At 40.6% G+C, this 19651-nt stretch overlaps 1 protein-coding gene across 3 annotated transcripts in view; it reads right to left on the minus strand.

Annotated features, from left to right (window-relative positions):
- The window catches only part of syt19 (synaptotagmin XIX), a 77802-nt gene that overhangs the window by 32682 nt on the left and 25469 nt on the right, over positions 1-19651 (minus strand). For all 3 annotated transcript variants that reach the window (XM_043705926.1, XM_043705928.1, XM_043705927.1), the window contains 4 exons: positions 15692-15879; positions 12623-12762; positions 12125-12520; positions 8041-8157 (listed from right to left, as the gene is read on the minus strand). In XM_043705926.1, the coding sequence (XP_043561861.1) occupies positions 8041-8157; positions 12125-12520; positions 12623-12762; positions 15692-15827 (789 nt within the window). In that variant the 5' untranslated portion in view covers positions 15828-15879. The remainder of the gene's footprint in view (positions 1-8040; positions 8158-12124; positions 12521-12622; positions 12763-15691; positions 15880-19651) is intronic.

Raw genomic sequence — 19651 nt, forward strand, 5'->3', positions numbered from 1 at the left:
CAGGGTGGTCGGGCTTGTGGATCTTGGGAAGGAGGTAGGACCGGGGAGTGCGGGGTTCCCGGACTATGAGGTTGGAAGCTGTGGGTGGGAGATCTCCTGAGGTGATGGGGTTCTGTATGGTCTGGGAGATGATGGTTTGGTGATGGGGGGTGGGGTCATGGTCGGGGGGGCAGTAGGAAGAGGTGTCCTCGAGTTGGCGTTTGGCTTCAGCGGTGTAGTGGTCAGTGTGCCAGACTACCACTGCGCCCCCTTTATCCACTGGCTTGATGGTGAGGTTTCTGATTGGAGCAGAGGGAGTGGAGGGCTGCGCGTTGTGAGGGTGAGAGGTTGGAGTGGGGGAGGGGGGTAGACAGGTTGAGGCGGTTAATGTCCCGGCGGCAGTTGGAAATGAAGAGGTCGAGGGCAGGTAATATGCCAGCGTGGGGTTTCCAGGTGGATGCAGTGTGTTGGAGGTGGGCGAAGGGGTCCTCAGAAGGTGGACAGGAATCCTGATTGGGAAAGTAAGCTCGGAGGCAGAGGCGACGGAAGAATTGTTCAATGTCACGGCGTGTATTAAATTCATTAATGCGTGGACGGAGGGGGATGAAGGTGAGTTCTTTGCTGAGGACTGATCGTTCGTCCTCAGTGAGGGGGAGGTCTGAGGGGATGGTGAAAACTCGGCAGGGCTGGGAGCTGGGTTCAGTTAATGGCTTTTTCTCAAGTTGGTTTTCATAGGCATCAATATCAGAGTATGAAGATGAAACAGAGGGAGAGTGAGAGAGGTTTCCGTAACCTTGCTGTGGTCAGTCCATGTTACTTTCTCTTTCCTTTGATTCCCAAAGCGAATAATTGAAATGTGGTAATTCCCAGGAAGCTAGTTTTGTATATTCCTGGTAGGTTATTGGGGTTTATCAGGTGATCACAGCAGCCATTTTAAGTCAACATTTTTGAAACATCTCTATGACTCTATGGCTTGATAAACAGCCTTTATCGTCCATGAAAATCTCCGTTATTAAAGTCAAGTGATGAAAGCTGATCATCAATAGTCCATTTTCCCCATGATCAAACCCATCTCCCCAACCGGAAGAATGGAATGCAAATGATATTTCTCCAGTTTGATTATGAGGTGCCACTTTCCACATTCAGACTTTTTGACTTAAACTGGGTTCTGAATCTGCTTTGGCATTAGCAGTCAGATCTGTTTTCTGATCTGTGCCACTTAACCCTTTGATGTCCAGTTCTGTAATCTATGCATGAGATTCAGAAATTTTTATCAATTTGATTTCTAGGAGATTGATTAGTTGTAATCTGAGGTTAGCCTCTATAGGATGACTGGACCTTGCATCCAGCATCTCACTCTCATTTTAGCTTTCCATCAATCTGATTGAACTGGTTTAAGGTTCATGTTTGTTCTGTTTGTTGGATCTCCCAGTGGCTAATTCTATGTTTAACTCATTGCTATGCCTTTGGTAGCCTTCATCAGTGTTCTCTGCTGCAGGGTATGTTTCCTTCCCTTTTCCTTGGTTTTGGCAATAACTTCTTCCATTTCCCTTGTATCACTTGAATGTTCAGCTTCTACTATATTGCTCTGCGACTCAAAGTGAGCCTTCAACTTTACTTTCTCCTGGTTTGTTTAAAAACTCCAGTGACCCTCTTACAGTTTTGGCATTATCTATTAACTAGTGCTCTGCCTCTGACCTGTTGTCTTTCATTATTTTCCCTGCTCCTTTCTAGCCTTTATTTATAGCTGTTAGCTTAGGTCTGGTCCTATTAACCTCTTTTGGATGTATCCCAACTCTTTGTGACATGTCTGGATTGATTTCAGCCCTGTTTACATCAACTAACACTTCCTGAACTGCCTCAAATTTTATGAAAGTTGCTGCCCTGTGTAGTTCTCTTTGCAGCTTCCCAGTGGTTTAATTCCAGTCTTTGGTTCAGTAGCTTCTGTTCTTGAGGCAGTCCAAACTGATGAGTTTTGCTGCCCCCTATAGGGCTTATGAGTCCCTTTCATTTTCCAGCTTTCCTGCTGCTTGTTTCCTGCAGCTTCCCTCTCCTCCAATGTTTGAGGGTTATATTTTGCTCCCAACCAATTCTTTTCCCAATAAAATATCTATGCCTGGTATTGGTAAGCTTGGAATGACACCCATTATTACCAGACTCATAGTTCAATAGTTCTCACTGACACACTGAATAAACTCAAACACGCAACATCTCCGGATTCTTTCCCATGAACCCTTTGGTTTTGATTCCAGGTGGAAAATCTTTTACTTTCCTGTCTAGCAAGCTCTGTGAGTACCTGAAGTCTTGAAGAATGGTTTAGAAGTTAGGGCTCACCATTCCATTCGATCCAAGCCCTGTCATCTATCCAGGTTCACGGTGCTGCCTGACAGTGACTATCCTTAATGCTGATTCGGGTCTTGCAGTTTGAATTTCTAGGGAATGTTGAAACTTACAATTTTCCTTTGTGTGTCTTGGTTTTCCACTGTGGAAGTACTTGCCTCTCACCTGATTCCCTCCTTTTAATGGTCAATGACAGATCTATCTTTTCTGACTGGCATCCTTTATTTCTCCAATTTGCTCCAGGGTACTTATCTTGCCGTTCTTTTTCTCTCTCTGGTCTGTGACAGCTTCTGTACCTTGGCTGCTCTGAGCTTATGGATCTGCATGTTAACCTATAGTCGTCAGGCAGAATCACTGCCTGTCTCAGCCTTGCTGCCCTCTGTTCCTCAACAGGAGTCTGAATTGAAAAGGGAGTTTTTCAATTACCTCACATAAGTTTTTATAGGTGGCTTCAATATTAGATGCCCATACCCACTGGTGAAAAGCAAGTTTCTAAAGCCCTTTGCATTTGAGTTACATCTCCGCAGGCTATTTCTTGCAGGTAAAGAATGTTTGCCAATGGCATTTTCCGGTATGCACTTGAAATAGCCCCTCATAGTCAATGGTACTCCCCTGAGGAATAAACCTCATGAGCTTTCCCTGACTGTTTGCTCTGCCTGCCCTATAACAGCAATGTCCAGGGGCAGAATTGCACACTCTGCAATCTCATGGCTTGATGTAGCCCATAGTCTACCACTATCATCATGCCAGGGATCAACTCTGGTTCAATGGAGTGTTCAGGAAGGGATGCCAGGAACAGCATCAGTCATATGTAAAAATAATGGGTCAACCTGCTGAAGCTATAAGCAGGACTACTTGCGTGGCAAACAGCATAAGCAGCTATGCGGAGCTGAGTGATCCAACCTCTGCAGTTTAGCCACCTCCAGTCATGAATGGTGGTGAGAAATTAACAATTTACTGGAGAAGAAGGCTCCACAAATATCCCCATCCTCAATGATGGAAGAGCCCAGAACATCAGTGCAAAAGATAAGGCTTAAGCATTTGCAACAATTATTAGCCAAAAGTGCTGAGTAGATGACCCATCTTGGCCTCCTGCAATAGTCCCCAGCATTACAGACACCAGTCTTCAGCCAACTCAATTCACTCAAAAAACAACTGGAGGCACTGGATAATGCAAAGGCTATGAGCCCGAACAACATTCAGTTGATAGTATGAAAGGCTTATACTCCAGAAATTATCACTACTCACTGGCATCTACCCAACAATGTGGAAAATTGCTCAAGTATGTCCTGTACATAAAAAGCAGGACAAATCCAACCCAGGCAATTACCACCCTATCAGTCTACACTCAAATCATCAGTAAAATAATGGAAGGTGCTATCAAGCAGCACTTGCTCAGCAATAATCTGCTCATTGATGCCCAGTTTAGGTTCTACCAGTGTAACTCAGCTTCTGACCTCATTACAGCTGTTGTTCAAACATGGTAAAAAGAGCTGATTTCCAGAGGTGAGTTGACTGTGACAGCCCTTGACATCAAGGCTCATTTAAGCAAATGTGGCATCAAGGAGCCCACGCAAAACTGGAACCAATGGGGTATTAGGAGGCATACTCTCTGTTGGTTGAAGTCATACCTGGAACTTAGGAAGATGGTTGTAGTTGTTAGATCTCAGCCCCAGGACATCTCTGCAGGATTTGTCAGGGTAGTGTCCTAGGGCCCAACCAGCTTCAGTTGCCTCATCAATGACCTTCTCTCCATCATAAAGTGAGAAGTGGGGATGTTCGCCGATGATTTCACAGTGTTCACCAACATTCATGATTCCTGAGATACTGAATCAGTCCATTTTCAAATGCAAAAAGACAGACAATATCCAGGCTTGGGCTGAAAGATAGCAAGTAACATTCATGCCACATAAATGTCAGGCAATGACTATCTCCAATTAGAGACAATCGAACCACCACGCCTCGATAGTCAATGGTGTCACCATCACTGAATCCCCCACTATCAACATCCTGGGGTTACCATTGATCAGAAATTCAACTGGATTCTCCACACAAGTACAGTGGCTACAAGAGCAGGTAAGAGGCTAAGAATATTGTGGCAAGTAAATCACTTCCTGAACCTCTAAAGCCTGTCCGCTACATACAATGAGTATGATGGAATATTCCCTCCTTTCCTGGATGAGTGAAACTTCAACAACTGTCAAGAAGCTTGACACCATCAGGACAAAGCAACTTATTAGACTAGCAGCACATCCACAAACATTCAGTCACTCCACCACTAATGCTCAGTAGCAACAATGTGTACAGTCTACAAGATGCAGTGCAGAAATTTGCCAAATATCCTTAGACAGCACCTTCCAAACTAACAACCACTAGCATCTTGAATGACAAGTGCAGAAGATTTATGGGAACAGTCCAATGTGCAGGTGCCTCTTCAAGACACACAGCACACTGACTTGAAAATATGTCATCATTCCTTTAGTATTCATTATGATTCTAGCCAGAGGAGAGTGCTCCCCTAATTCCCATTGACTCCCATTTTGATAGGGTTCCTTGAGGTCAACTCATTCAAATGTAGCCTTGATGTCATTGGTAATCTCTCTCACCTCTGGAATTCAGTTCTCTTATCCACACATGAAGAGTCAAAATCCTAGAATTATCTCCCTGACAGCATTCCCTCCCATCCACCTCTTCCTCACTAAATGTGAAAAATGAATACTTCAGTTCTTAAATCTGTTTTCCTTACCAAAGCTGCTTCAATTCTCTATTCTCAGCTTGAGCTCACTCAATTGGAATTCTATTTTAACCTTGGTTGGTCCAATTTTAATTTATTCTGTTTCGTTATCCCTAATTTCTAACTCTGGTTATTTGCTGCCTATTTTGAAATTCCTGTTTCTAGTTTTCAGGCAGAATGCCACCCCTAAGAACAGAGCTATCCCATTTAGTTCTTCCAAGTAAAAAGCTTTTAATTTCTCAGAGGTTATTTTCCTGCTCCATGAAAGAATAACATCAAATGTGGACATTTTTGTACTTTTAGATCTTTAGAGATTCAAATAATCTTTTTGCAGTTTTTTTTTAAAAGCAGCTTTTGAAGGAATAGTTCAGTTTTCCTTTCCATTCCTTTCATTGGTTTGTTATGGAGCAAGCTCTCAAATTTATTAAAGCAGGCGGCATGGTGGCTCAGTGTTTAGCACTGCTGCCTCACTGCACCAGGGACCCAGGTTCGATTCCAGCCTTGGCTGACTGTCTGTGTGGAGTTTGCACATTCTCCCTGTGTCTGTGTGGGTTTGCTCTGGTTTCTTCCCACAGTCCAAAATGTGCTGGTCAGGTGAATTGACTATTCTAAATTGCCCATAGTGTTAGGTGCTTTAGTCAGAGGAAAATGGGTCTGGGTGGGTTACTCTTTGGAGGGTTGGTGTGGACTTGTTAGGCCAAAGGGTCTGTTTCCACACTGTAAGGAATCTAATCTCAGGTGAATAGGGATGAGAGTTCCCCTCTTTTTGACCCTTTCTCAGTAAGTTGCAATCAATATCATGTTTTGTTTAGAGCGTAGAGTTATCACAGTTCAATTAAATTGAGTTAACCAGATCAAAAATGAAGGTCACCCAATTCCATGGTTGCTTTTTGCAAAAGATGATGGAGTTTTATTCACTGAAAAAATAATAAATTGAGACAAATACACACACAAAGCATCACTAATGAACTTGCATAGAAGATAGGAGATGGGGAAGTGAGGTATTTGATACAGACAGGATGACAAATGCAGTTGTAATTTAAAGCTTTTCAGGTTTTTTGAGTGAAATCAGAGTCCCAACTGCTTAGCCTTAATACTATTTCCTTAGGAGCGATCGAATTGGCAGCTACTTTTCATTTCTCAATCAGTGGAGGTTTTCCTAGTTTTTTTTCCACGGCCGTTGATTTTTGAATTTGCAGATTAAAGACAAAGAGGTAAAGAGGGAAAGGGAGAAGGGAACTTTCAGTATTTTTGCTGTGTTCAGTCCATGTTGCTTTCTCTCATGTTTGTTGCTGAAATCAAATTTCTAAAATATGGTTCATCCTGATGAAGAGCTTTTGTCTGAAACATCGATTGTTATGCTCCTCAGATGCTGCCTGACCTGCTGTGCTTTTCCAGCACCACACTCTCGACTCTATTCCCACTTAAACTCCACTGGCTTTTCCAAACTGAGTACTCCGCAGATAACCTTTCATTTTCAACATGTGGAGTTATTATCCAAGCATGAGGAAAACAAGAGATGCAAGTTTCTTAAAACCTCACTGAATTTCAGAGCCTCTTGATAAAAAATGGTAATTCTGAGGCAGCTTACTGTGTATGTTCCACACATGTTGTCTTGGCTTGTGTCAGATTATCACAGTAAACAATTAATTCCAGCAATTTTCAGTTCATGAAAATCTCATGTATTAAAGTCAAATGGCGCAAAATAAATATTATACGTCCATTTTCATACCAATCATAACAAGGTGAAAGAGCTCAATGGGATTTATAGGATATGGAACTATAATACCTGTAACTTTTCTCTCCCTCTGGAAAAGTCCTATGTTTCAACCTAGCAACATCCTATTGACCACAGACATCTTCTACAAAAACAACAACTGCCACAGCTACCTGGCGACACCTCCTCCCAGCCTGCCTTCTGTAAAAACGCCATCCCTTATTCCCAATTCCTCCGCATCCACTGCATCTGTTCCCAGGATGACCAGTTCCACCATAGAAAATCCCAGATGGCCTCCTTCTTCAAAGACCGAAATTTCTCCTCCCATGTGGTCGACAATGCCCTCCAGCGCATTTCCTCCATTTCCTGCACCTCAACCCTTGAACCCCACCTCTCCCAACGCAACAAGGACAGAACCCCCTGGTCCTCACCTTCCACCCCACCAACCTCCATATATATATCGCATCATCCTCCATCACTTCTGCCACTTACAAACAGACCTCACTACTAGAAATATATTTCCCTCCCCACCCCTATCTGCATTCTGGAGAGACCATTCCGTCCGTAACTCCCTTGTCAGATCCACGACCCCCACTAGCCCACACCCCACTCCCGACACCTTCCCCTTCACCTCCATCCAAGGCTGCAAAGGATCATTCCACGTCCGACAGAAATTTAACTGGACTTCCACTAAGGTCATCTACTGTATCCGTTGCACCCAATGTGGTCTCGTCTACATGGGGGAGACTGGACGCCTACTTGCAGAATGTTTAAGAGAACATCTCCGGGACATGCGCACCAACCAACCCCACCGCCTCGTGGTTGAACACTTCAACTCCCCCTCCCACTCTACCAAGGACATGCAGGTCCTGGGCCTCCTCCATAGTCTATCTGCTCCACCTTCCTCTCCGACCAATCACCTTCATCTACTTATTGCATTCTCAGCTTTCTTCCCCCCAGCCCCAAAACCCTCCCAGTTATCTGTCAGCCCCCTGGCCAACAAGCCTCTTTCGAAATGTCGACTCTCCTGCTCCTCGGATGCTGCCTAACCAGCTGTGCTTTTCCAGCACCACACTCTTAACACCCTATTATGGTATGATTCAAGCCTGTGGTAAACCACAGGTACAAACCAGTGTCTCTTCATATCTGTATAAACTTCCAGAATATTCCATTGACAAAGGCTTTTATACAAATACTGTGCTAATCAACAAATCACTGCTGAATGCGCTGGCAAAGTATTTATATGGCAAGATAATGATTAAGTTTGTACCTTTTGGACCTTCTGTAACTTCTCACTGAATTCTGTGTTAGATAATTCCAAGTTGCTGAGTGACAAGCGCACCTCTCCTAAAACATCACGCCGAGAATACTTGTCAAAATCCCAAACCTGGATAAAGAATATTTGCTCCAAATTAGATTGTAAAAGTACTAAAGATTGTAAATAAGAACGATATAGAGAGACTGTTGATTTCTGTTTGTTGGTGAACTAAATGTGTTTACTTTTGTCTTGCTAGATATATGAAGTTTAGCTTGTGAAATAATGTTTTGCACTATGTAATCAGCTGATTGATGTTATGTGGAGGAACGGAATTAAGTATCAAGGCTATACATGTATTAGGAACTTTGAGCACTGGCAGAGAATGCTTTAAATGGTGAGAAATGTCACATGGTTCTGTGAGTTTCTTCAATTTTTTTTGGAAATTGCTACCAATAACATTGGATCTGAGCCCCATTTTGGAGAATTACACCTAAATACAGAAGTACTAAAATTTACACAATGCACCTTGAAATTTGACAATAAGAAATAATAAGTGTAGAGAAGCAAATGATTTCTGTTCTCTTCTGTTACTGTCCACACTGCTAGATAACAGTATCAGAACTCTGGGAATCTGTTCAATCTTTTCGCTCGTGAAAAGTGAGCTGTGCTGGTGTAGCTAAATCCAGGGAAAGTGAGGTCTGCAGATGCTGGAAATCAGAGCTGGAAATGTGTTGCTGGAAAAGCGCAGCAGGTCAGGCAGCATCCAGGGAACAGGAGAATCGACGTTTCTGAAGAAGGGCTTATGCCCAAAACGTCGATTCTCCTGTTCCCTGGATGCTGCCTGACCTGCTGCACTTTTCCAGCAACACATTTCCAGCTAGCTAAATCCAGGGGTCAGGGAGGATGGGGAAGAGGGAAAATGCTGTTCAGTTAAAATTACCACTTCCATTTCCTTCAACCTTTTCAGACCTTGTCCAACTTGTCCAAGTACATGAACTTATCAGTTCCTTAATAATAATAATAAAAAAGATGTGCTTATCGAGTCATTGAGTTGTACAGCACGGAAACAGACGCTTTGGTCCAACTCATCCATGCTGACTAGATATCCTAAATTAATCTAGTCCCGTGTGCCAGCACTTGGCACATATCTCTGTAAGCCCTTCCTATTCATGTATCCATTCAGGTGCTGCTGAAGGAATATTTGTAAGTTGTTGTATTGCATCCCTTAGATCTTACTTGCTGTTGCCAATTAGTGAAACAGGTGTGAATATTGAGATATTGGGCAGAAATGTATGTGGATAGAAGTCAGGCAGATCACACCCGTCACTGCTTTCCCATGCCATATGGAAGGTTAGCCCTCAGACCCTTGCAATTATAGTGCACAGTAGTAAGCTAAAGTAATGCAGAGTAGGACATCAGCCATTCAGGGATAGGAAGTCCCACCAGCTGGAGCTGCAATCTAACTGATTGGCCACCAGCTCCAGCAGTCCCAGCCATATATGGGCACTGCTAGGACAGTCGCTGCATAAAGGCCTCAGGTAAGTACAAAGCTTTGCTTGAGGAGAGTGTAACTACCTTAGAGATGTGGGTGGAAGAGTGGATTTTAAAGTCCTTGCAAGGAGGAAGCAAGCAGATGGATTCCATTCTTCTGGGGTGAGGCAGTGCCTCTGGCGTGCAAAAGACATCTTCAAAAGAAATTACCCTCCTTCCTTTCTGCATTTTTTAAAGTTTGTGAAAAGGAGTGGGCTGCCACTCCGATCTAACTGCTGATGCCAATGGCTTTATGGTGTGGAAAGGGTGATATTAGGGTCAATTGGGTTTTTTAATGGCGGTAAGCTGGTGGGCTTGGCACATATCCTCTTCTACATGCTTCCCCTGCCAAAAGCACACCCCACAGGGATATATAATACTCATCCCACCAGGCTGGATGTTTCAGGGCTGAGCATGTGCTTTGCTCTGCTGAGGTTATTGATTGTTGTTGCATCAGTCCATCAGTATAGAAGCATTCCACCACAATTTTAAGCTAAGCCTTGAACACATTGCTAGGCTTTGATGTGGTTAGACGTAAACACTTTGCTGCAAACAACCCAAACTCAGTCCTGGAGCCATAATGTTTTTAATAGGAGGGTATAATAGCAGTAGCAGCCTCCACCTTCCAATGGTGCTGCTGGTAAACAAAGTTGCTGACATCTGATGAACTGCCAGCTCTGGGGCAGGACTTGCATCCCCACTGATCTCAGGGAAGGCTTGTTGCTGTCTAGCTGAGAGTCTGAGAAATATTTAATTCAGTGGGCCTTCCCTAAAAGGGATGACATGGAGATCCTCTCAGTTCTCCAGCTGGTGGGCGAGCCCTCCATTAAATCCAAATTCATAATTGATGGTAGGGGCATAACAATGGTGATTCTATTGAAGATCAAAGAGAGATGGCTGGATTTTGTATTGTTTGAAATGGTTATCATCTGGTGCTTATGAATTTTCCTAGTTGTTTCCTCAACCCTCCTCAGGCAAGGAATTGTTATTTGTGTTGTAAATGGAACTGAATAGCAAAGAGTTCCACTGTTGAGTTTATAATGAATGAAGAGTCATGGCTGAAGCAACTAATGATGATTGACTAAAATTCTTTTCTGTGTAACTCCTGCAGTGATTATCTGGGGCTGTGTAGTTCAGGGCTTCTCTTAGTACAAAATCATTAAAACAAGTAATAGTAGTGAAGAGTGATATAAATGAATTAAACTCACTTTTCATTTGAATAAACAGTTGTTTTGATTGCATTAATCTGTAGTAACAGCAGTATTCCAGATTTTTCAGAATAATAACCAAGTGTCTTGTGTCTCACCTTAGCTGCAACCAAATCATTGCCTCAAAGGCCCCTGGCTGGGTTTGTTAATATAACATTGTTATGTGCAGAGGAATTGATACAACAGTCACTTCAGCTTTTTGTTGCTGTGTTTTTAAGATGATAAATAAAGTAGTCTACAAATAACTTGGATTGCTGTTAATGCTGACTTTAGTTAAATATTTAATGCAGAGTCTTGAGACTCTAATTGATCTGTCACACCTTACCTAAACTAACTTGCTACCCTACCTTGTTGAGAGTCAATGTTCATTTCCAAATTATTAAAATCAGTATGTTAGCCATGATGCTTGGTCAGGTTTGCAAACAAAATGGAAAAGTTGGTCTTCTCACGCAGAGATTGTCTATACTTCTTGTATAAGAAACAATCTCTGCGTGAGAAGACCAGCTTTTCCATTTTGTTTGCAAACCTGACCAGCATCATGGCTAACATACTGCTTTTAATAATTTGGAAATGAACATTGACTCTCAACAAGATAGGGTAGCAGGTTAGTTTAGGTAAGGTGTGACAGATCAATTAGAGTTGCAAGACTCTGCATTAAATATTTAACTAAAGTCAGCATTAACAGCAATCCAAGTTATTTGTAGACTACTTTATTTATCATCTTAAAAACACAGCAACAAAAAGCTGAAGTGACTGTTGTATCAATTCCTCTGTACATAATGTTATATTAACAAACCCAGCCAGGGGCCTTTGAGGCAATGATTTGGTTGCAGCTAAGGTGAGACACAAGACACTTGGTTATTATTCTGAAAAATCTGGAATACTGCTGTTACTACAGATTAATGCAATCAAAACAAACTGTTTATTCAAATGAAAAGTGAGTTTAATTCATTTATATCACTCTTCATTACTATTACTTGTTTTAATGTTTTTGTACTAAGAGAAGCCCTGAAATAATGTATACTGACAAACTATTGTTCCAGGTAAATAAGTATAAAGGCAGTACAACTTCACAACAATTCAAAGTTCTAAACTATAATACTTGTAATACAATGAACAAATTGGATCTAACATGGTGTTCATTCAAACACTTTGGTAAATGGCATGTAGCAGTAAACCATGATCGTCATACCGAATTAGAATCCATTAACAGGAAAAGGACAGTGAACAAATTGTAGCAACGATTGAACAGTGCACACTATGACCATGTTAACCTGAATATCAAACACAGTGCTTTGACATAAAATAACATTCTTGAATAAACATAACAAGAAAGCAAGATAATTTAAAATAAGTACCTCAAGTTTTAGAGTAGCCTTCCTGTAGGCAGTCTTCTCAATATAACAGGTGTATTGGTCTCCAAAAGAGGGATTTATTGTATTCTTCACAATCTTTGTGTCCCATTGATGAAGGATACACTGGTATCGAGGTAAACTGGTAAATAACTTTATCCGAATGAAAAAGTCATTGTGCTGATTGAAGTGTCGAGCAGGAAGATTAGAAGCTTCTTTAACTGTCAGTTGTAATTTTGACTGTTTTTTGTCGTACAATAGGGAAAATTTCAAATTTCCTGAAAGCTCAACTTTTGAGTCAATGACAAGATCATCATTTGATTGAATCAGTTTCAAATCAACAGGATTACTACTTTGAAGATAAAGGCTTAGTTTTTGTAAACTCTCTTGGAGCTTGTACACCTTGAAAAGACACATACATAAAAAGTAGGATTGTATGTAAACATTGTGCAATGTGTACGTTTTAAAAGAATAATTATATCAACAATCATGAGAGTTACATACCTTATAATCATACTTTTTCACATCTAAATACTCATCTTCATCAGACAAACCCAGAAAATCTGCAGAGTTACTGTGTGTTGATAAGTTGCTTTTTTCCGTATACTGTTTGTTGGGATCAGTCCCACTCACAGCATTTTTTGCTAGAAGCACAATATTAATTGAAAATTACACAGAATTAATTGAAAATTGGAATAATAAAAGCAGGTACTCATTACATGTGAAATCTCAGTCTCAAACCTAGTGATCCCATCACCCTCTGGTCTACCTGTTGGAGGGTTGAGTGTATCTTTGAAGAAGAAAATTTACAAGCTTTTTTAACACTTAATATGTGAATAGTTGGCAACTTCTCAATGCCTTCATGAAAGGTTCAGTAGCATGCAAAGAATTATTGACCCTCCTACAATAAGTACAGACAATTTTAATATTCAGTCTTTATACCTTAGGCCTGGATGTACAAAAACTAGATTATATTTGTGTTGCATTACACCATATTATGTAAGATCACATGATGGTTCTGGAGAGCCTTTGGATCATCGAAACCCACAAGAATGTACAGAACCTTATCTTGAAATCTAGCAGTTTCTTATATGATTCCAGGGATTGTTTCTTCTGAGAAACCTTGAATCACAGTTGATCTTACTACACAAGGAGAACTTCTTGGAATTACCATTAAATTTGATGTTTGCTATTCCAAATCTTGCCCCATTGGCATTTGAAGTCTATTCAAAATGGTGTTCCAGATTTACTCTTTACTCATTGTCTTTTGTAGCTCGATAAAAGATTGTCTCATCCTTTCTCTTTGACCCTGAATTGGGGAATAGGGGAATGCAAAAATTCTAATTGGAATTACAAAGAAGGAAAGTACAAAGTTTTGAATTTAAAAGAGAGACAGAAACAAAGATTATGAAGGGAAAACTTCAAATTCCAGAGGGGAAAGGACATGTTGAAATCTGATTTTCACCTAAAAAAACAACTTAGATTACACAAACAGGTAGTGGCAGAAAAAAAAAATGATTTCTATTACTGACTTAACTACTGTTAGTATAAATAAAAATAGTACTCGTTTCATGCCTAAATTCAACTAGGAAGAAGTTGAAATGTATTTTGTGTTGTTTGAGAAAATTGCCATGAAATTGCAATGGCTGAAAGAAGCTTGGATAGTATTTTGTATGGAGCTAGTTCATAGCCATGGTTTTAAAGGTGCATTCTTATAGATAAACAGAAAAGTAACAATTAAAGCTGCTTTCTTCAATGCCTATACAAGGGCCTAACAACAAAACATTTAGAATTTCAGGAAAAGCTGGGTGAAACCTCTGAGAAATTTGCAAGAGAATGGAGATGATACTCATAAGGCTGTATGGATTTATAAGGATTAGACAAGGCTTTGAAAACCTTAGGGAAATAATGCTAATTGAAAATCTTAAAAATTGCATCTTTTAAAAGATTCATGCATGGGTTGTGGGCATCGCTGGCTAGGTCAGCATTTATTGCCGATTCCCGATTGCCCAGAGAGCATTAAGAGTCAATCACATTACTGTGGTGTCACATGTACCTACATCCTTACATGTAGGTAAGGATGGCAGATTTCCTTCCCTAAAGGACATTTTACAATAATTGTTACTTTGGACATAGTAATCATTGTTGCATCCTAGGGAAGGACATTGAACGGTTTAATGTGGAAAATGAACTGAAATAAAACTTATCCTGAATTCAAATAGGATAAGTGAAATTCAAATGTACAACTAGTAGAGCCTTTCTCCTCAAACTTGGACATTAAAAGATCTGCAAATCCAGAACAAAATGGAGATCAGGATTTAGATCGAATGGATCACGGACTATGATAAAAGGTGAACACCTTGATGCTACAGTCATTATTGTCAAAGTTAACCAAGCCAAACAATTGTGAAATTATTCATTATGTCACAACATGCTACCTCAAGATCCAAAATGTGTGCAATGCAAAACAGATTTTAAAAAGCAACCTGAATGCTACAATACAATGGGATAATCTTTTAATCAAAGACAAGGGAAAATGGTAAAGACAATGCAAAATAAGAATGGAAATGGACATTCTGTGGATGAGTGACAGAAAGCAAAACCACCGGTAGTGATGAAAACTCTTGTTTGTAATAAAGTTGGAACTTAAACTTTTAAATCTTAAGTGTCAAATGAGATTTGTTGCGACAGGCTAAGATTTCAAATGTTGCCAGGTCAGAATGTTAAATGCTGAAATGTGAAATAAAATTAAAAAACAACTACTTGTAAAATATGAATGAATTAGTTGTTGCAACCAATGTTGCAAAAAGTGTCATTCTGGTAATAATTTTTAGTTTTAGTGGGGAAATATTATGCCTATGAGATGTTAAGCTAAAATGAAATCGTTTGAAATGGGGAGTGACCTATGTAAAGCCCATGTGACCAGGTTTCAATCAGGACAAAGATCCTGTTTTAAGCTTATTGCAAGTAAAATGTAAACTTTGACAACTTGACACGGTAACACAGAGATAATGGACAGTTGGTTTTTTTGCAAGCATAGGGATCTTAGTCAGAAAGGGAGATCTGAAGAGGAAAGCTAAAACTGGGTGCTGCCATGCCAGGCAGATGTGGAAGATGGTTAATCTAAAATCTACCAAATATCTGGCTTGAAAAAGACTCCTGAAGTGTTGAAGAGCACAAAATAAGCAAAACCTATCTTCTTATTACAATCCCATTGGTTATTGAACAAAGGATTTAATGAAGTAGTTTTCTTTTAAATAGATGGTGAAGAACTCACCCTGGTAGGGCAGGGAAAAGTCATCTTGTTAATGCTAAGAAGAGTTTGACACTTTAAGAACAAAATCTGCTGAGAGTGCATTGTAATGCATAAACAGGGCGTTAGGTTTTCAGTTGTATTCAAATGTTAATAAGGAATACTTTTTTCTCTAATTTTTTCTATTATTTGGGTGAATAAGGCTTCATCTATGTTGACTTTAGTATGTTTGCTACAGTAAAAGTCTTAAAAGAATGCTATACACCATTCCTATTAAGGAATGCTATACATCTTTTTTCTAGAGTTTAGACTGGGCTCACCTTTAATTTTCTTTGCTTTTCTATGTTGACAGTAAAAGTAGATCTGCCATCCTAGAATTATCATGGATACCAAAAGGAAAAGGCCTGCTGCCCCCAAGAGAATCATTTTCATTGTATTACCCAGATTAATGTTCATGTTTTGAATAACAGCCAAGAATTTGCTGGTAAAATCTATGCTCCTTCTGTGTCTGTAAGATAAAACAGAATTGATTAAAAATAACATTAGTGACTGCAACTGGTATGTTCCTTTTGATAGGTTTATAGGCTACACAAATAATATTGCACAATCATTTTTAAACTCTCATTTACATATGTCCAGGAACATGGAAGTCAAGAGCTCTTTTAAAAAAATATTCACAGATGTAGGCATCTTTCATAAGGCCAGCACTTATCAGTCATCATTAGTTACCCAATACAGAATGGTTTACTAGGCTCTTTACATAAGAATATAAGAACTAGGAGCAAGTCTAGGCCATCTGGCACTTTTCAAGCCCACTCCACCATTCAATAAAATCGTGGCTGATCTTTTCATGTCCTCAGCTCCACTTACCCTCCCTCTCACCATAACCCTTAGTCCCTTCACGGTTCAAAAAATGATCTATCTTAGCTTTGAAAACATTTACTGAGAAAGCCTCAACTACTTCACTGGGCAGGGAATTCCATAGATTCAGAACCCTCTGGGTGAAGAAGTTCCTTCTCAATTCCGTCCTAAATCTGCTTCCCCTAATTTTGAGGCGATGCTCTCTTGTCCTAGTTTCACCTGCCAATGCAAACATCCTCTCTACTTCTATCTGATCTATTCCCTTCATAATTTTATATGTTTCTATAAGAATTCCCCATCATTCTTTTAAATTCCAATAAATATAATCCCAGTCTATTCAGTCTCTCCTCAAAAACCAACCCCCTCAACTCCAGAGTCAACCTAGTGAACCTCCTCTGCACCCCCCTCTAGTGCCAGTACAGCACTTCTTAAGTAAGGAGACCAAAACTGCACACAGTACTCCAGGTGTGACCTCACCAACACCTTGTGCAGCTGCAACGTAACCTCCCTGCTTTCAAACTCAATCCCTTGAGCAATAAAGGAAAAAAAATCCATTTGCCTTTTAATTACCTGTTGCACCTGCAGACCAATTTCACAAGGTAATTAAGAGTCAACCGCATTGCTGTAGGTCTAGAGTTATGCTTAAACCTGTCTGGCTAAGGCCAACAGATCTCCTTCTCCAAAGGATAGTGCAGTGACCAAGATAAGTTTTATAACAATTTTGTAGTTACATAGCCACCTTACTGATACCAACTTTTTATTCCGGGTTTAATTAATTAAGTGAATTTGGATTCCCCAGCTGACGAAGTAGAATTTGAAGTCATCATCAGATCATTGTTCAGGCCTCTGGATTACTAGTCTGGTAGCATATCCACGATCTTACTGTACCCTAATTTATTACCTTTCTAGTACCATGCAGAGATACATTTTGACTGCAGGCTATTTTGTAGCATATGGTACAATTCAGTCATGTTAACCCTTTCAAAAGGCAACCTATATCAGCATTGTTGCTACTTTAGATAGAGGAATTTGCCTCCATTTATAAATGTAATGCAAGCATACAAGTTAGTGGGCACAGAACTCCCAGTCTTATGTTTTTCCACACTGTCATGTTGGAAAGAATGAGATTCAGGCTGTACACAATATCCCCTGTCATGTCAGAGCCACACCAACCTCATGTTCTTCGACAATGGTAGGAAGATTTCTGACAGGCCAACCAATGCATCCAACATCTCAGTGTGCATGTTCATCATTGGTCTCCTGTATGCTTCCCTCAGCAACATTCTCATCTGAGTCTTCATTCTCCATCAGCTGACAAACCATTTACCGCTGTTTGGCTACAGCCACTCATGCCTGGCAACTCACCATATACAGATCCCAACACTACAGTTGGCTCTAAAATTCTCAAAGGGCCAATATCTGATGTGGAGGCTAATAGTGAACAATTACATGACATTGCATTTTATTTGCTTACATGGTAGCTCTTCATGGGAACATAAGGTTTAGGAGGAGGAGCAGGCCATTCGGCCTTCAATCCTACTCTGCCATTCAATAAGATGATGGCCAATCTGGTTGTGGTCTCAACTCCACTTTCCAGTCTGTCCCCTCATCACCCTATTCTCTCTAGTCTACCAAACATCTATCTGTCTCAGCCTGAAATAACTTCAATGATCATGCCTCCACTGTTTCCTGGGGAAGAGAATTTCACAGAATAATGGCCCTCTGGAAGAGTATTTTGTTTCCTCATCTCCATCTTAAAGGTGAAAGTTCTTATTTTCAAATCATGTCTTTCATGTAGTCTCCCACAGAAGACGAAACATCTTCCCAGAATCCTTGTTGACAAGTCCCCTCAGCATCTTATATGTTTCAATAAGACTATCTCTCATTCTTTGAAGCTGAATGGATGCAGGTACAACCTATCCAATGATTCCTCATCACATAATCCCTTTGGTCCAACATGTCCATGCTGACCAGGTTTCCTAAACTGAACTAGTCCCATTTGTCCCAGGTTTGACCCATATCTCTCTAAAGCTTTCCTATCCATGTACCTGTCCAAATGTTTTTTAAATGTTGTAACTTTACCTGCATCTACTACTTACACTGGCAGCTTGATCCATTTGTGCACCATTCGCTGAGTGAAAACGTTGACTCTCAAGTTCTTTTTAAATCTTTCTCCTCATACCTTAAACCTATGTCCTCTAGTTTTGGACTCACCTATCCTGGGGAGAAGGCCTTAAATTTCTATAAAGTCACCACTCAGCCTCCTATGCTCCAGGGAAAATACGTTCTAGACCTCTCATCCTATCACATCCTTATATGTAAAACCTATTGATGGGAATTCCATTCAGGTAATTTTTTTTTCATTTGTAAGGAGCTACCAAGTCATGCAACTGATGAAGAAACATTTCCTGTAACAGATTTTTGATAACTTGAGGGAAAAGGGATTCATTTGGGCCGTATGTTGGAGCAATGCACTGACGGAGCAGCCTCCATGACAGGGAAAGGATTTGTTCATAAGGTAGAAGAGCAATATCCTGACTTTCAAGTCATTCATTGCATCATGCACCTTGAAGCTCTTATAGCCAACACAACGCCGCCAAATTTAGGTACGGCATTAAAGTAAACCATGAAAATTGTGAATTATATAAACCAATGGCATTGAAATCATGTTTGTTCACTATTTTGTGTGCAGAGACAGGAGCCAAGCATCAGGGTTTACATCACACCGATGATTATTGTGGGTGAAGGTTCTCTACTGTGTTAATGAGCTCCGGAGAGAAGTGATAGACTTTTCAACAATACATGAACTGTATAAAAAATTACTACCTGATGATTACTCGCAGGCTAAGCTTGCATATTTCACAGCTGGATATATACAGGAGAAGACCAAAACAGTCCTGACTGTCACAGATAAACTTCAAGGTTTCAGGTCAAAACTGGGCCTTTGACAGGACACAGTGACAGGGGTTTCACTTGAGATGTTCCCCACAGTATTGTGAACAGCAGACACAGCTGTCAAGGTGTACAGCCTAATTTTCAAATGTCTCAAAGCATCTGCAATAGAAGTTCAAACATGGCTTCACCTCAACAAATCTGGAAAGCTATGACTCGATATGTGAGGAGAAAGTGAGGACTGCAGATGCTGGAGATCAGAGCTGAAAATGTGTTGCTGGAAAAGCGCAGCAGGTCAGGCATCCAAGGAGCAGGAGAATCGACATTTCGGGCATGAGCCCTTCTTCAGGAATGAGGAAAGTGTGCCAAGCAGGCTAAGATAAAAGGTAGGGAGGAGGGACTTGGGGGAGGGGCATTGGAAATGTGATAGGTGGAAAGAGGTTAAGGTGAGGGTGATAGGCCAGAGTGGGGGTGGTGGGGCAGAGAGGTCAGGAAGAAGATTGCAGGTTAGGAAGGTGGTGCTGAGT

The sequence above is a fragment of the Chiloscyllium plagiosum genome, chromosome 16 (genome assembly GCF_004010195.1).
Source record: "Chiloscyllium plagiosum isolate BGI_BamShark_2017 chromosome 16, ASM401019v2, whole genome shotgun sequence".
Lineage (NCBI taxonomy): Eukaryota > Metazoa > Chordata > Chondrichthyes > Orectolobiformes > Hemiscylliidae > Chiloscyllium > Chiloscyllium plagiosum.